General features: G+C 36.9%; 1 protein-coding gene and 1 long non-coding RNA gene across 9 annotated transcripts in view; one reads left to right on the top strand and one right to left on the bottom strand.

Annotated features, from left to right (window-relative positions):
• The window catches only part of LOC109541876, a 14875-nt gene extending 3768 nt beyond the window's left edge, over positions 1–11107 (bottom strand). The window contains exons 1-3 of one of the 7 annotated variants that reach the window (XM_048661059.1): positions 10937–11106; positions 10812–10881; positions 4449–7089 (exon numbers count right to left, since the gene is read on the bottom strand). In XM_048661059.1, the coding sequence (XP_048517016.1) occupies positions 4449–4641 (193 nt within the window). In that variant the 5' untranslated portion in view covers positions 4642–7089; positions 10812–10881; positions 10937–11106. Of the gene's footprint in view, positions 1–4448; positions 7090–10811; positions 10882–10936 lie in introns of all 7 variants that reach the window. The other 6 variants (XM_048661057.1, XM_048661058.1, XM_019910870.2 and 3 more) reach the window with 6 other exon arrangements.
• Positions 11108–11208: 101 nt separating this feature from the next.
• LOC125502556 lies at positions 11209–14028 on the top strand. Of its 2 annotated transcripts, XR_007280325.1 has the most exons (3): positions 11209–11271; positions 11411–13239; positions 13384–14028. It is a non-coding gene; the product is annotated as an uncharacterized LOC125502556 (long non-coding RNA). The 2 variants fall into 2 exon arrangements; XR_007280324.1 differs by lacking the exon at positions 11209–11271 and having other exon boundaries at positions 11282–13239.
• Positions 14029–15112: the final 1084 nt, after the last annotated feature.

Below are 15112 nucleotides of genomic sequence, written 5' to 3'. Positions count from 1 at the left end.
TATTTTAGCCATTTTAGCTAACACGAGTTTTTCAATTTCCAATAAGAAGTTGAAAATAAAAGATTCTAGCAATATATACCGGGTGATTCAAAATTGGCGTTATTTCTTATATATAGGGTATATTTCGCGTATATAGGGGCCCACTTAGAGAGTACATGGTAAAAAATTTTGATTTTTTTTCGAAAATTTCAAGAAGATATTAACAGCTGAAGATTGAATTTCAACTTTGTTATTAAGCATTATTTTGAAAGGGTCCCATGTTTGAGCCTATTGGAATACTTAAGCACTCGAAAAGAAAAATGACGATCTTTTTGTCAAATTAAAAAAATTTCTGATATTAAAAAAGTACTCTCCTACAATTTTTTGATGAAAAGTCAAAGCGGCAATGATGTTTTTTGTCATTAACAGATAGTTACAGGTAGACAGCCTTGTCAATAATAACAAGCATTTGTCAAACTGTGGCTTATTTTGAAGCTCCTTTCAGAAAATGTAAACCAACAACGAATTTGCGAATATGCGATTAGTTATGGAAAAATGCCACAGTAACATAGCAGAAGCTGTAAGAACTTACACCAGCAAAGGGCGAAACACTAGACGAGTGGCGCGAAATTGACGCAGATAGTGGACAATCTAAAGGTGCTCAGTTTCCAGACCTAGAAGAACAGGTATTGGAGATTATTGCAGCTGAACCTTCCAGGAGTACTTGAAGCATTGAAGAACAACTGCACTTTCTCCAACACCGGATACTTAATTGTCCCGATAACTCCCCCGAGGAAGGGCCTACATTCCTACCATGTATGTAATATGCACAGGACACTAGAACACATTAAATCTCTGATCTTCGGAACACCGGTTCAAATTGAGCAGCAGCAGCAGCAGCAGCAGCAGCAGCAGCAGCAGCGGCAGCAGTTAATTAACCGAACACGTAAAGCTGCTCAAAATATGAGCACAGACTCAAAGTAATTGGGACACAAAGATGTTTGGAGTGAAACGGTCAGGACTTCTTGCTCTTGGGAATACTTCTTGTGTTTTAACAACAGAATTGTATTTTATTTTATCAATGATACATAACCTTTAACAGGTGGTTTTGGATGACAGTTGTGGCCTATTTAGATATATCACTCATTTGCCCCAAAAAGATGGCAGCACTGGGGGGGCTGTTTTGTCGCAGCATTGACCGCAAGGTGACACCGTTATCCTAACCTTAACGCATGTTATTGTTTGTTTTATTTTCTTTGCTTCATGTTTATCCATGGTTACCGGAGATTATTACAAAATGTTAATTATGCAGATTACCTTGAAAAACATTGTTGCCATCGTTCTAATCTAGTTTTTTGCAAATATCTGAGTTTTCAATAACGGTTAGTTTTTTTTACTATTTTCTCTGTACTCCCGAGACACCCCCAGACAACACCTCCAGACGAATGACGTAAATTTTGAATCACCTGTATTTCAAAGCCGTAATTTGGATTTGGTGAAACCCAAGACTGAACTTCACGTTGCATCGGTTCCCGAGCCCCTTGTTGAGGCCGATAAATCCTTGTTCGTGGAAGGACCACGGAAATAACAGTTTCAAAATTGACGGGCTAAGTGTTACCAAAATTTTAATTGCTATGTATCCATTTATATGGTGAGATTTGTAATGTCAGATTTTGCATTTGAAGATTTAAATCCTGTTAATACATACAGGGTCCGTCTTTGGTAGCTTACACTAGAAGTATTTGTCAGACCAAAATTACCAGAGTTCTGAAAATTCCAATGCAAGGTAACGATGTTGGGGCTAACTCTGTCGGATTTTTGGGTCATTTTGTTAAATGAACTGGGTACGAAATTTCAACCGTTGTGGAATAATATCCATTTTTCCAAAAAAAATGACAGGTACAGGCTTGGAAATAATTCGTTGTTCCGCCTTAATAGGTCAATCAATTTGAATATAATTTTAGCTTGTTGTAGCCAAAGGTGCCATGTCTCAATGTGCAAAAAATGAGTTTTGCATCTTTTATAAAAAAGAAGTTATGGAAAATTAAACTTGACTGTCAAAAAGGCATATTACCCAAAAAATTCAAATGGAAACCCCTATTTTTTTCTATTCAGATCGATTTAGTGACAAAAATTAAGGCAAGTTTATAAAAAGGTTTATGAGGCTAAACGTAACAGTTTCATAGTTATTTTCAATACACTACCAATTTTTATATCTGAGCTAAAAAACACGATTACATACATACATCAGGAGAGGCAGTTGTCATTCAAAGTTGTCAGTTCCAGTAAATTTTATAAATTTGTGTTAATCTGACGCAATGGCTCGACTGGGATTTTCTAATCAAGATTATTTAAATTTAATACTAATTCACGGAGAATGTCATAGAACGCTATCCAGAGCGTCCCCGACTATCAGCGGATACTGTAAGACGTCTGGTTCGAAATTTGGAACAGTTTGGCACATTTAAATACTCTGCATCCAGAAGAAAAACTGCTGTTGATAACTAGCCAAATGAGATAACTACTTTAGCGTATTTCCGTGCATATCCCTATAATTCCATAAACGACGCGAAAGTTGGGATTGGTTTGACAACGGCGACCATCAGGAGGATTCTTAAAAAACATAAATTTAGACCGTACTGTTTGCAACTAGTTCAACATTTGAAAGAAGCCGATTTCATAAAACGCATTTCTTTCTGTGAGACTATTTAAAAAAAAATACAAGAAACTCCAAACTTCACCCTCACAACACCAATGCCGTTTCCATAAAACTTTACGAAATTCGTTGGTTTGCCAATAACGGTCCCTTTCAATGGCCACCTAGATCACCTGACCTTACGCCCATGGATTTTTATCTTTGGGGTCGAATTAAAGATCTTGTTTAGGCTACACCATTAACGACCAAGGAAGATTGCATTGCACGGGTGCGAAATGCCTTTAACTCTCTTTCCCCTGAAGAGATTCAAAGAGTCACAAATGGATCTGTTACAAGGCGTGTTCAACAATGCCTTGCATCTAACAGACAACATTTTGAACATTTATTGTAATTAAAAATTGAACAAGTAATAAAAAATTGTAGTAAATTGGTAGTTTATTGAAAATAACTATGAAACTGTTACGTATAGCCTCATAAACCTTTTTATAAAATTTCTTTAATTTTTGTCACTAAATCGATCTGAATAGAAAAAATTGGGGTTTCCATTTGAATTTGTTGGGTAATATGGCTTTTTTGACAGTCAAGTTTAATTTTCTATAACTTCTTTTGTGTAAGATGCAAAACTTATTTTTTGCACATTGAGACATGGCACCTTTGGCTACCAAGCTAAAGTTATATTGAAATTGATTGACCCAAATAGGCGGAACAACAAATTATTTCCAAGCCTGCACCTGTCAATTTTTTTGGAAAAATGGATATTATTCCACAACGGTTGAAATTTCGTACCCGTTTCATTTAACAAAATGAACCAAAAATCCGACCGAGAACTCAAAAATGTAATAATATACGGGGTATTCCATTTAAAAGAAGCGAGTAAGTACCTACTTCCGGTATAACCGAAAGTGGTACCACCTTGAAAATATTTTAGTTGAGTTAGCCTCAACATCATTACCTTGTATTGAAAGTTTCAGAACTCTGGTAGTTTCTATTTGGCGAATACTTCTAGTGTAAGCTCCCAAAGACGGACCCTGTATATTTTTATTCTCACCTGCAGATAAGTAATACTACAGCATCATGGAGCCGTCGAATCTTATGTCGAAACTGCAATATCAGAGTGGTTTCTACTTAGTAGGCAGAGGAGGTAAATAAAAAGTTAATGGTAAAACCAAGTGTTGAACAGTTATTTCAACAAAGTTCCGTATTTACGCATTTTTAGAACAAATCGCTTAAATTAATTTTATGCGAGACAATTGATTAACCTTGTATTAATCCTGAGGTCAGTCACACAGAATGTAAAAGTTTGTGAATATTATTCAATTTATTTACATAACATAAAGTACATACACTACATAAAGTCACAAATTAGGCGGAGGCTTGAGGCGGACATAATGCACAGTTGGTGCATCAGTTTGTGAAAAGATATTTACGTAAACTGTTGCTTCCGTGTGACTTTGTTACATAATATGTATGTAAGTGTTACGAGATTTGGTTTGCTGGGAAACGTTACAGTTGATCTTGCTGAGTTCATTGTACAAGCGTCTTGTGTTTTACATAAATTCGTTAGAAAAAAAGATGACTACAATTTTGAACATACATTGATGGTTTTGAAGGATTTCGCGATATGATGAAACCTGATGCAACAAGAGGGGGGAAGTACATTGAATGATATAAGAGAAAAATTTGCGAATTATTTTGTAAGTAAGCAAGGCGAGATTCCCTGGCAGCTGAAGAAGATATGAAAGCTATTATCTCAGGATCTTATGTTCAGTATCATAACATTTAATTCTAGCATCTTTATATGAATAAAACTTACCTATATTATTCTGTTCCGCATAAGTTTTTTCTGCAAAATCTGGATAAAATTTGACCAACACTGCCTCCCAGCTATTCTTTTTTAAATGTTTATTGCTATAGTCACTGCAAGATATGTCCCAAATAGCTGGATAGTTTTCAATTTCAGAAATGAGCTCTTCAGTATTTATATTTTCATCCATTTGGGTTGCCATCTTGACGGTGGCAATAGAAGAGAAGAGTGTGATAGACTTTACCGAAGATACTTTAATAAGTGTGAAAAGGGGCTACAAGTGTCGAGATGTGAAAAGAGTGGCCCTTGTTTATTTTGTAAACGCAAACTATTACTATTTTCATCGAAACTGGACCTAAAAGCCATACAACGAGGCGTTAAAAACAGCCATACATTCCATAATCTTATTGGTTTAGAACGATTACGTGACAGTCAAACGGTTAGACAAAGGTCTGCATGCTATTTTAAAGTGTATACGCGATAAAATTGGGGACAGAATGATTAAGCATACCAAGGAAAACAGAATTATCATAGAAGACATGGATATAATATTGCTGTATCTTCATCATTTAATTTGGGTTGTGTAGATATTGCAAATTGGACAATAATTAGTGATGATAGCCACTACACTGTTATACAAAAAAACGCATGTATTAAATAAGTGCTGTATGTTAGACTGCGAGTTTTGCAAAATTTGTGTTCATCAGTACAGTTGCAGTTGTCAAGACCATTATATAAATTATGTTCTATGCAAACACATTCATTTTGTTGTATTAATAAACAATAATATTATTAAATCGCATCCTTAAACGTTGTATGAAAATGAGCATAATGTGGTTGATAATTGCTTTAGATTCTTAAGCAAAACTAATCATAATCGAATGTGTAACAAAAACGAAAGGTTAAAAAAGGAAATAGCAGATTTAGCAGTTCTTGTAAATAGCCATCATATATGACCCGCCGAGATCTTGCACGTATTGACAATAGGCTTTTACCGGTCAACATAGAACTAGCCAACAAAATGCACTGGACCTATTGGAAAAGGTGGATCGATTAACAACTGAACGGACGATGGTGGCCGAAGCAGCAGCAGTCAATCGCCAAAAGAAAAAGTTTGATGCACTTACGGAAAGGTTTCACCGATCCAGCAAAACAGGACCATCACCCGAGGAGAACCAACGGAAGATTGTAGTTAACTTGACCAGCAAAGAACTTACTGCCGACGAACAAAGCGTGCTGACCAAGGGAGGAAACTTTGCCATAGTACCGTTTAGGCTACCTGTAGAAGACATCATAGCAAATGTAGAGAGTGGAATACGTTCGCTGCCTATTCAAACCGCGGAGCAGACAAGGGCTGAGACAACACGAATTTTACAACGTTCAAAGCCTCCGAAGAGCAACCTCACCTTCAGAGAAAGAAAAGCTTTGAAAACGCTCAACGAGGATAAGGAGATTCTCGTTTTGCCAGCTGATAAGGGCACTGCAACTGTACATTGAACTGACTGAACTTGACTTGAACTTAAACATACTGATATCATTGAACTACGAGAACAAAATCAAAGAGCTTTTGACCCCGTCAACGAACAAGAAGTTGGCACGAGATCCGACGGCACGGATACTAAGGACAATCAACAAATTAATTAAGAACATGACATTTCCGTCCGAGGAGTTGGCAAACTCAAAAAAAAATCAGAAGCACTACGGACTGCCCAAGATCCATAAATCGGATGTACCACTGAGACCCATTGTGAGCGCTATTGGAAGTCCGACTTATGATATTGCAAAATATCTAACAAGAGTTATTGAGAGAAAATTATTGTGATAGTGTACCTAGTGATATGTGCATCAGCATTCAGGGTATTGGGCTGAGTAGGGTGGAACATTGCAAATATTTAGGAATCGTTTTTGACTTTAATCTAAGGTGGGATAAACATATTGAACATGTATTAAAAAAAAACTAAATATTGGATATATATGATATTTAAATTATCAAAATGTTTGCGATCGGATACACTTAAAATGATATATTATGCATTTTTCCATAGTATTATTAGCTATGGAAATATTGCTTGGGGCTGGTGCATATAAAAATAATCTTAACCCTTTACAGAAGATACAGCACAGAATATTAAAAATAGTGAATAAAAAAAGTGACAAGCCTCTAAATCTAAACCAAATATTCGCGTATGAATGCCTAATTTATCATTATGATGAACTAAAAGGTTTGAAGGTTTATATGAAACATCCAATAGTAGAACTAGAAATAAACTTATAACTCAACCGAAACGTTCCATAACTGTAAGCAATAAAAACAACTGTATCAAGGCAATACAGATATATAAGTCTCTCTCAAATAAGAACCCGAATCTAAAAACAATGAACATTGCAAAAAATCATCATAAAAAAATTGTAAATAATTGGATACGTAACAACTTAACATCATAACTATCACATAAATATGTATTGGCAATACTGGTTGACTGTTCTTCGTTCTTTTGGTTTGTTCTTTTTGTTCTCAGCCGGGATTTGGATCCTGGACGCTTAGATTTAAGTAGTTTTAAGTAGTTATTATTGTATAACTGGTCCTATGTACAAGTAGATGACTACTTCTGTAGGATGTTTGGGTTGCCTGGGTATCCTGAGGATAAGCCTAGACATGTAATTACTATGTGCTATGCATTATGTATTAGACTGGTTTAATTAATTAAATAAATAAATACATTTTACAGCTCAAAATAGGAAAAACTGGCAGTTTTATAAAGGACTCATCTCATTTTGCTCAGAGGTTGCACTCGTTGTCATTAGCTCCCGGAGAAATCCTTGTGAGTTTTGATGTTGTTTCGTTGTTCACAATGGTACCAATCAGGGAGGCAATGGAATTTATTGAGAGAGAATTTCCACCAGGCATCGCCAAACTGTTCGAACACTGCTTAACCACAACCTACTCTCAGTGGGAAAACGAATTCTATGAACATACGGATGGAGTAGCAATGGGCAGCCCCTTTAGTTCGGCGATAGCCAACTACTTTATGGAGAAATTAGAGATGAACGCTCTGGACACAGCCGCGAGGAAACCTAAGTGTTGGTTTCGATATGTTGATGACACTTTCGTTGTTTGAGGCCATGGTTTGGTTGAACTTAAAGACGTCCTGAGGCACCTCAACTCAATAAACCCATAAATACAGTTCACTATAAAAGTGGAGAAGGATGGGCGTCCGCCATTTTTAGATGTCTTGCTAACCAGAAAAACCAACGGAAAGCTAGACCTCACGGTGTACAGAAAACCGACACATACCGACCGGTACCTGCACAGTGGATCAAACCATCATCCCAGTCAAAAGAAAGGAGTCATTAGAACCCTCACCGAAAGAGCCAGAAGAATTTGCGAACCATCTGAGTTAGAAAGAGAATTGAAACACCAAGAAAGGGCATTTGGATGGAATGGATACAGCAAGAACGAGTTTAATAGGGCAATTCGACCAAGAAACAGTGGAGGTTGTCCGGAGAAAACAGATACGCATGATGAGCGTAAGGGTTGGGCTTGCCTGTCATACATACATGGAGTCACGGACAGGATCGGCAGGATACTGGAGAAACACAAAGTCAAAAAGTTTTTAAACCAACTCGAATAATCCAACACACTTTGAGATCGGCCAAGGACAAACGGGATCCTTTATCAGCACCAGGTGCCCAATTCTCGAGTTCGAGAGAACGTGAACGGTCCCAGTCCTTTCTCATATGGTTCGAAAACCGTATTCTCGAATGCATAGGAAACGATGTGAGAAGCGTTCACGGAAAGCGTTGTTGCCAACAACTTTATCAGAGAAATTCGACTCAAATTTAAGGTAAAGAGACGAAGATTTATCTAACGGTCAAAAAATTGGCAAATAAAATATTAAAAATGTTATACCAGCTAAAGCTTAAAGCTGTTATACCAGATGAACAGAAATATATTAGAAGACTCGAATAAATCAGCATAAACTTGTGAAATATTATTGAAGACCGTTTGAATGAGCACCTCCCGCGGACTTGCAAGAGAACACATGTGAGGCCGATGCTTTTGTTCTAGCTTCCGAGAGCCCTCTAAGATTCCTAGAATTTTTGGGCCGAAAAGTATCTTGCGGTACCATTAGTTTGGGTTAGTTTGGGTTAGTTTGTTTGAATTCAAAATCAAAATTATGAGCAATTAGTGCCTGTTACTAGGTGCTAGTGTTTTAAATTATTTATCAGTGGAGTGTTTCTCACAGAGCAGCGTCTTCGACCGTATTTGAATATTGATCTTCTATAATATTGACTTTACCTTTTTTATATTATATTTTTAAATGTATTTACCTTCCTCAATATTAAACTGGTTTTCTTTAATATCTCTCTAAATTCAAAAACTGTTAATGCTTCATATAAGAGAATATACATTTGGCTGTATTCATTCATTTATTCTTATAATGATCAATTACATCTATTTATTGTTGAACTGGTTACTCAATTACTATTTCTATATTGTTTTCAGATCTATATTATCTCGATTCACCACCTCTGTTCCCATTAGAAAAATATTGTTTTGCCGTAAGTGTTATTTGATGATGAGGATTTTCTTTTTGTTCCTCTACATCTACAAGTAAATTCAGTAATACCAAAATAGTTTCTACTACAAGACACGATTCCCAACACAAAAACTTCCCTTGAAGATTGTTGAGAATAATTCTTTACAAGCCCGCTCTACTCCCTGTTAGGAAATCTCTTAAATTGCCCATTATTTTAAAAACACTGTAAAAAGTCAAGTTAATTTAAGAAATTCACTACTCGAGTTTGAATCGAAATTACACCACGTTTCTAACCGGGTACCTACGCGAAAAACTGTGTAGTGTGTGGTTATAAAACCGGTGAACGATGCGTTCCCTCGAGATTTGGCAATAGGAGCTTATTCTACTGCCGTTGCGTCATGGGATCACTCGATTGCGTTCAAGAATACTAATATTCGCTTCACGAGAGAACCACGTCCTTCTTTCTCATGTGAACGCCGTTCCCAGTTTCGAGAATTGGGCCTCAGGAGTCTACAGAGTTCCATGCAGTTGTGGCGGAGCATATATCGGCACCACAAAACGTAGTGTAAACACTAGGATCACAGGGCATAAAAAAAAGGTGCAGATTAGGACAAACAGAACAATCAGCAGTAGCGAAGCACGCACTTCTAGACGATCACCAAATATGTTTCGATGAAGTGGACATTTTGCATCAATCTCAACGGTATTACCCGAGACTAACCAGAGAGGCCATTGAGATCTTTAAACATGACAACAATTTTAATAGGAAAGAAGAAGTAACGGCCCTTAATCCAGATTGGAAACGCCTTTTGCTGCAAACAGTGTGTGCGCCAAAACATTTGAAGCCCCGCTCACTCCCCACGCATGAGCTCACACGGCCGGACCGCATAAATACGACTGGGGATCCAGTAGTTGAACCAGTCTTAGGATCAGTGTTGGGCCCTACTCTCTTCAACATATACATGGCAGACTTTCCAACCAACGCCAATACAAAGTGCTACATATATGCAGACGATGTAGCACTCACTGCCGCAGGGAAAGGAGCTAATATAACCACTAGACTCCAAAGACATCTCGGCCAGGTCCAGCAATGGAGCAGGAACTGGAAAATGCAGTTTAACCCGGAGAAAACGCAAGCCATTTTCTTCACCAGGGGCTCCAAGACGCCGCCAGCCATACTAGAGCTTGCAGGACAGCGGCTGCCCTGGAGGTCCAAGGTAACCTATCTTGGACTTATCTACGACAAGCGACTGGTATGGCACGACCAGATGACAGCCACAACAGCGAAGGCAAGATACCTGCTCCAGGCCTACTATCCTCTGCTGACAGGTAAGCTCTACCTGAGAACAAAGGTCAGAGCTTACAAACAGCTAATCCGTCCGGTGCGGACCTATGGATCAACTGCATGATCCACGGCCTGCATCACGCAAAAGAAGAAGGTGGCGGTAATTCAAAACAAGATCTTAAGAATAGCAGCCAAGGCCCCGTACTTTGTCAGAAATACCACCCTGCAAAGAGACCTGAACACAGAAGACCTGCTGGAGCATTTCCGGAACTTTACAACAAAGTTTCTGGATAATGCCCGGTAAAGCAAGAATGCCACTGTCCGGGTTTCTTGCTCCAACAAATTTCACAGTGACCGCAGGCCTCTCCCTGGACACTGTCTAAGAAGAAGACTCATTTAGTCCAATTCAATTCAGTGCCTAATGGGTTAATAAACATAGTATAATAATTGCGGTCTGGAGCACAGCACTTCACTGTTTTAATACTCTGAAACGCGTTGTTTTTGTAAATATATTTAAATAATACTTCAATATTGTATTGTTCTTACGTTTAGGAGAAAAACGAAAAATCTGTAGCCCAATTTTCTTTCTATTGCTATGGAATTGCTGAACTTTAACCTAAAAATGATAAAGTTAAATCGATGTTTCCGAGAAGCTACGCTAAAGATCCTACCTAAACTATTTCAGATGGTACAAACCATATACCACACCAATAAATTGTCTTTACACAGATCTCAAATACGTTAAAGGCACACAAAATCGTAAAATCCAAAAATACCGACGAAAAAGGTTCAGTGTTTTGACTAAAAACCTGATTTACCGCACCACATCTAATGTCATTACGGCATCACTAACATAGAGCACACCTCCCTGACAACTCAATGGAAAACGCCGTGACCACAAAATTAGTTCGGTGGACAAATGATAGAGGCCCGTTGGTGCCGGGAAAAAATACAACCCGCCTTGTGGCTGGCGTACTTGTCTTTATCTATGGCGGACGTTAGTCAGGTTAGTCATCACTGTCAATAGCAGTTGCATAGTTGCATCAGAGACAAATACACTTGTCTCTGGTTTTATTTTATTGTTTGCAGAACACGTGTAGTAACTTGATTTTGCTAGTGATCTTGTGGTTTTTTAATATTTATAGTTTGGAAAGAAGCGAATCAACAATTTTGATCAACAGTAAGCGTATTGTACTTTCCTCAGCGTTACAGAATAGACCGAAAATAGTCTCCTGTGATTGGCTGTCCCTGCGACGTCAAGTAAGCAATAAGAACGGCGGAACTACCATAACCAAACCTCGAATGTTATTTACTTATTTATTTTTGCAATATTGGCAAAGACCAATTACTCTCTGGTATTGGTTCCTCTATCTATTTAAAAAAAATGCATTATCAATTATTTATATTCGCTTATTTGGTATTTAGCTGATTGTTATGTTACCAACGATTTTGTTATTGAAGGGTGGAAGTACCAATCAACTCACACAACATTATTAAAGTGTTTACCACGACCTTTATCTACATTTAAGAAATATTCAAGATGATTTTATCAAAAAAAATATTTTCTTAAATCCGCGGATTCTGGAAGTGATTCAGAGTTAATAGTGTAACTTTGTAACAGAAGTAGATGTTAAAGAGTGGCTTCAAGAGTGCTCTGAATATAGAAACACTAACTGGATTATAAAAAATGGTATGATATATTATAATCCTCAAAGGTAATAATTTAAAGTTGAATATAAATTAATTATACATGCGTAATAATAATATTATTATCTTAGATTAATATATCACAAGTATTTTGTGTGCCAGCATTTCGAGACAAATAAAAAAAACTAAAAATAATTCCAATAGACTAATATACTGTTCTGTCAGTATAGACATTGAAATTAAAAAATGTAATACTAGCACAAATAAGAACGATAATTTTTTGAAAAATGAAGTACCTTTACAAGGAGTTGTTAAAATGAAAATAAATCATAATCATAATGTAAACACTTATGGATCACTTAAATAATTACATTTAGTTGACAAAACTAACAGGCAATTTGAAAGCTACTTTGACGATGGCTTAGGAATTAGTGAAAGTATAAAGCGACTTCAAAATACTTTACTTTTAAACATTTCCATTGGTTTGTCAGGATGAGGTTCCATATGCTTCCGGAACTCGTCTTTATCTATGATGTGAACTGCGTTAATTTAGTAGTGTTGGTGGAAGTAGGCTGCGCGCGCACTTGCGATATGCTTATTACTAAATGCGTGGCTTTTTCTTTTGGAAGTGGTGCACTTTTTTGGAAATGGTGCACTGCCAAATTTGTTACGTTCCCACTGATTCATAGTTTTAAGGATGTTTGCTAATTGTTTTTAATAAAACATTTAAACTATAGAAATAGAGGTTTTGTAAATGTTATATAAAACCTGATAAAAAAAATTGTTGGTACTATTTTTGATTTAAATTCACATAAAAAAGACGTTTGCAATTGACATCATTAAGACGTCAACAATTGACGCCATTAACCGCCGTATGCATCGCCAAGCTACCTAATCGCGATGAACTAAACGCGTTTAAAAGTTAATCCGGTTTAAGAACCCAGCAGGTATGCACCGTTAAAATTCAGCGGCGGATTAGTTAAACCTTGTAATGATATGGCCACTCTCACTTAAAAACCTAACCGAGAACGACTGATTTCATAGTCGCCAGAGGCGCTACAGACGATAAAGAGCTACAGAATGGGATAACGCAAGTCAAATGTCAAATAAATCTTCCCCATTGTTGTTTATGGGTTTGTCATGGACAAGATGTCTGTGGATGTTGATTATTCGCTATCATCCAAAGAAAAAGCCTATGCCGATTTTATTCATTTCTGACGATATAATCTGTGATAAGTTGTATTCGTGCCTCATGCTTCCTGCACATACTGGATTGTGATATGTTTCCCCATGTTCTCCAATACGTAATTTGTGAATGTTTTGCTGGGTAAGTCGAAATCACTTAGCTTATTATTCAGGTGGCATTTTCATTAAGAAACAAATAAATGGAAAACAGGATATTTTTCTCATTAGAGCTAGTTCATAGCATCGGGTTGCTCACCGCTGAAACCGGTACTACCGGAAACCTCAGATTATCTTTTTCCTTATCTGTTTTCATAAATCGTCAATAATCTGCGAAGATGGTAGCTGTTTATTGGTGTCTTGAAGGCTGTTAGAAAATGCACGGCTTCCTATCACAAAAGGCGTATGTTTTAAAGTTGTTCCTAAAAATGCTTCAAAGATTTTTTTATCTGTAAAAAGTATTTATATAAACAATAAACAACAAGTAATATATATATTTATATGTATTTTTGTGTAGTTGTGTCATTTATCCCTATTATCTGCTGCCCCTTGCGGCACAATTAAAAATAAGCAAGTGTAGTGGGATCATAATGCAGGTTTGTTTGAGTTCTTTAATTCTCAGCCACCAGGGCGCGCCACTTTAGCGACACACTTTCCACAAGAGTAAGAGTCGTTTCTATATAAACCTTGTCCTATGGATATGGCAACCGTGTTCTAGTGTTCGCGTTATCAACTTTTGCGCGGTGTTCCAATGAATGTGCCGCCGTTCGTGTTAAATATCCCTGTTAAAGGGAGAAAATATAACTGCGATCCATTGCGGCTATTTGCCAAAAATTATATGAGAATACGATTTTTCTTCTAGGAAAAGACCTATTAACGGTGAAAACCGTTATTAATTGTTGAGAAAATCAAGCAATAAAGTACCACAAAATTACTGACGATTTTACTATATAAAAGCGATGTCCAGAATCAGAAAGAAGCATAGAAATCTTAGATACTGGGATATTCTAGAAGGTGGCCAATTTCTTCTTGCAATTTAAAAACGCCCGGTTTTGTTCAACGAAATCGTCTATAAAAAGACTTTTTGTCAAGTGCAACAAAATAATTTGTTCGGAGTAATTGTCTCCTTGGAAAACCATAATCAATTATTTCTAAAACATCAATATCATCGTCTTATATCATTTCTTCTTCCAACTCAATTTTCCAAGTGGTTAACATACGAACAGACATTTGCTAGAACGAAAACAAAACCTCGTCCTTATCTGTAACAAAACCCTCAATTTCAAAGGTCATGTTATGTATTTAAAGCAGTTTAAGAACTTACGGCCATTTGCACCAGTAAACCTAAGGCTCACCTTAACATAATAGTGACAGTTACGTGACAGAATTCGTTTGCACCACTGTCACCTAGAGTTAAGGCGAACCGTAACAGGCAAATAATTTAAGGGGAAGATGAAGTGCCGCTTAAGTGGAACCTAAAGTCAGATTCCAGACAGATTTGAAGACTAACCTCAAACAGAACTGTTATTGCATAATTTTGCAGTTGCAGTCACAGATTACAGAGTATATACTGAAACTCGAACATGATTTTGTCCTGCTCTCTTTTGGCTAAAATGTTTTGAAGCTCCTCTTCATAACATAGCATTGTTCGCTTCTAACTGGGAGTCTAAGATTTTTCTTTATATAAATATTAGACGTTTTTTACTTTCAAATGACTCGATCTTTAATAATATATTATGAATTAATTATATTTGAGACGTAAGCAGTAACGGCAACCTCGCATTCAGTTCTAAGATAAATGTTATTTTGGAAAGAAAAGGCGGGAGCAAAAGCCAATTTGTCACTTTTAGCAATGTTGCCAGGTAAAATTTCATCTTAGCTAAGCTTAATTGACAGCCGTGCAAAGCTTAGGGTTAACCATTCGGGTCCATGACGTCAATAACCCGTTATCAAACCCAAACTTTCTGCTCGAACTAACCGTAAAATTTTAAAGTTTGCTTTGTTTATGCACGGTTTGT

This window comes from Dendroctonus ponderosae, unplaced genomic scaffold (assembly GCF_020466585.1).
Source record: "Dendroctonus ponderosae isolate FM_Combo_2020 unplaced genomic scaffold, Dpon_F_20191213v2 Dpon_F_20191213_1, whole genome shotgun sequence".
NCBI classification, from domain to species: Eukaryota; Metazoa; Arthropoda; class Insecta; order Coleoptera; family Curculionidae; genus Dendroctonus; species Dendroctonus ponderosae.
The sequence above is the reverse complement of the archived record's forward strand: the minus strand, read 5'-3'. Positions and strand labels throughout refer to the sequence as shown.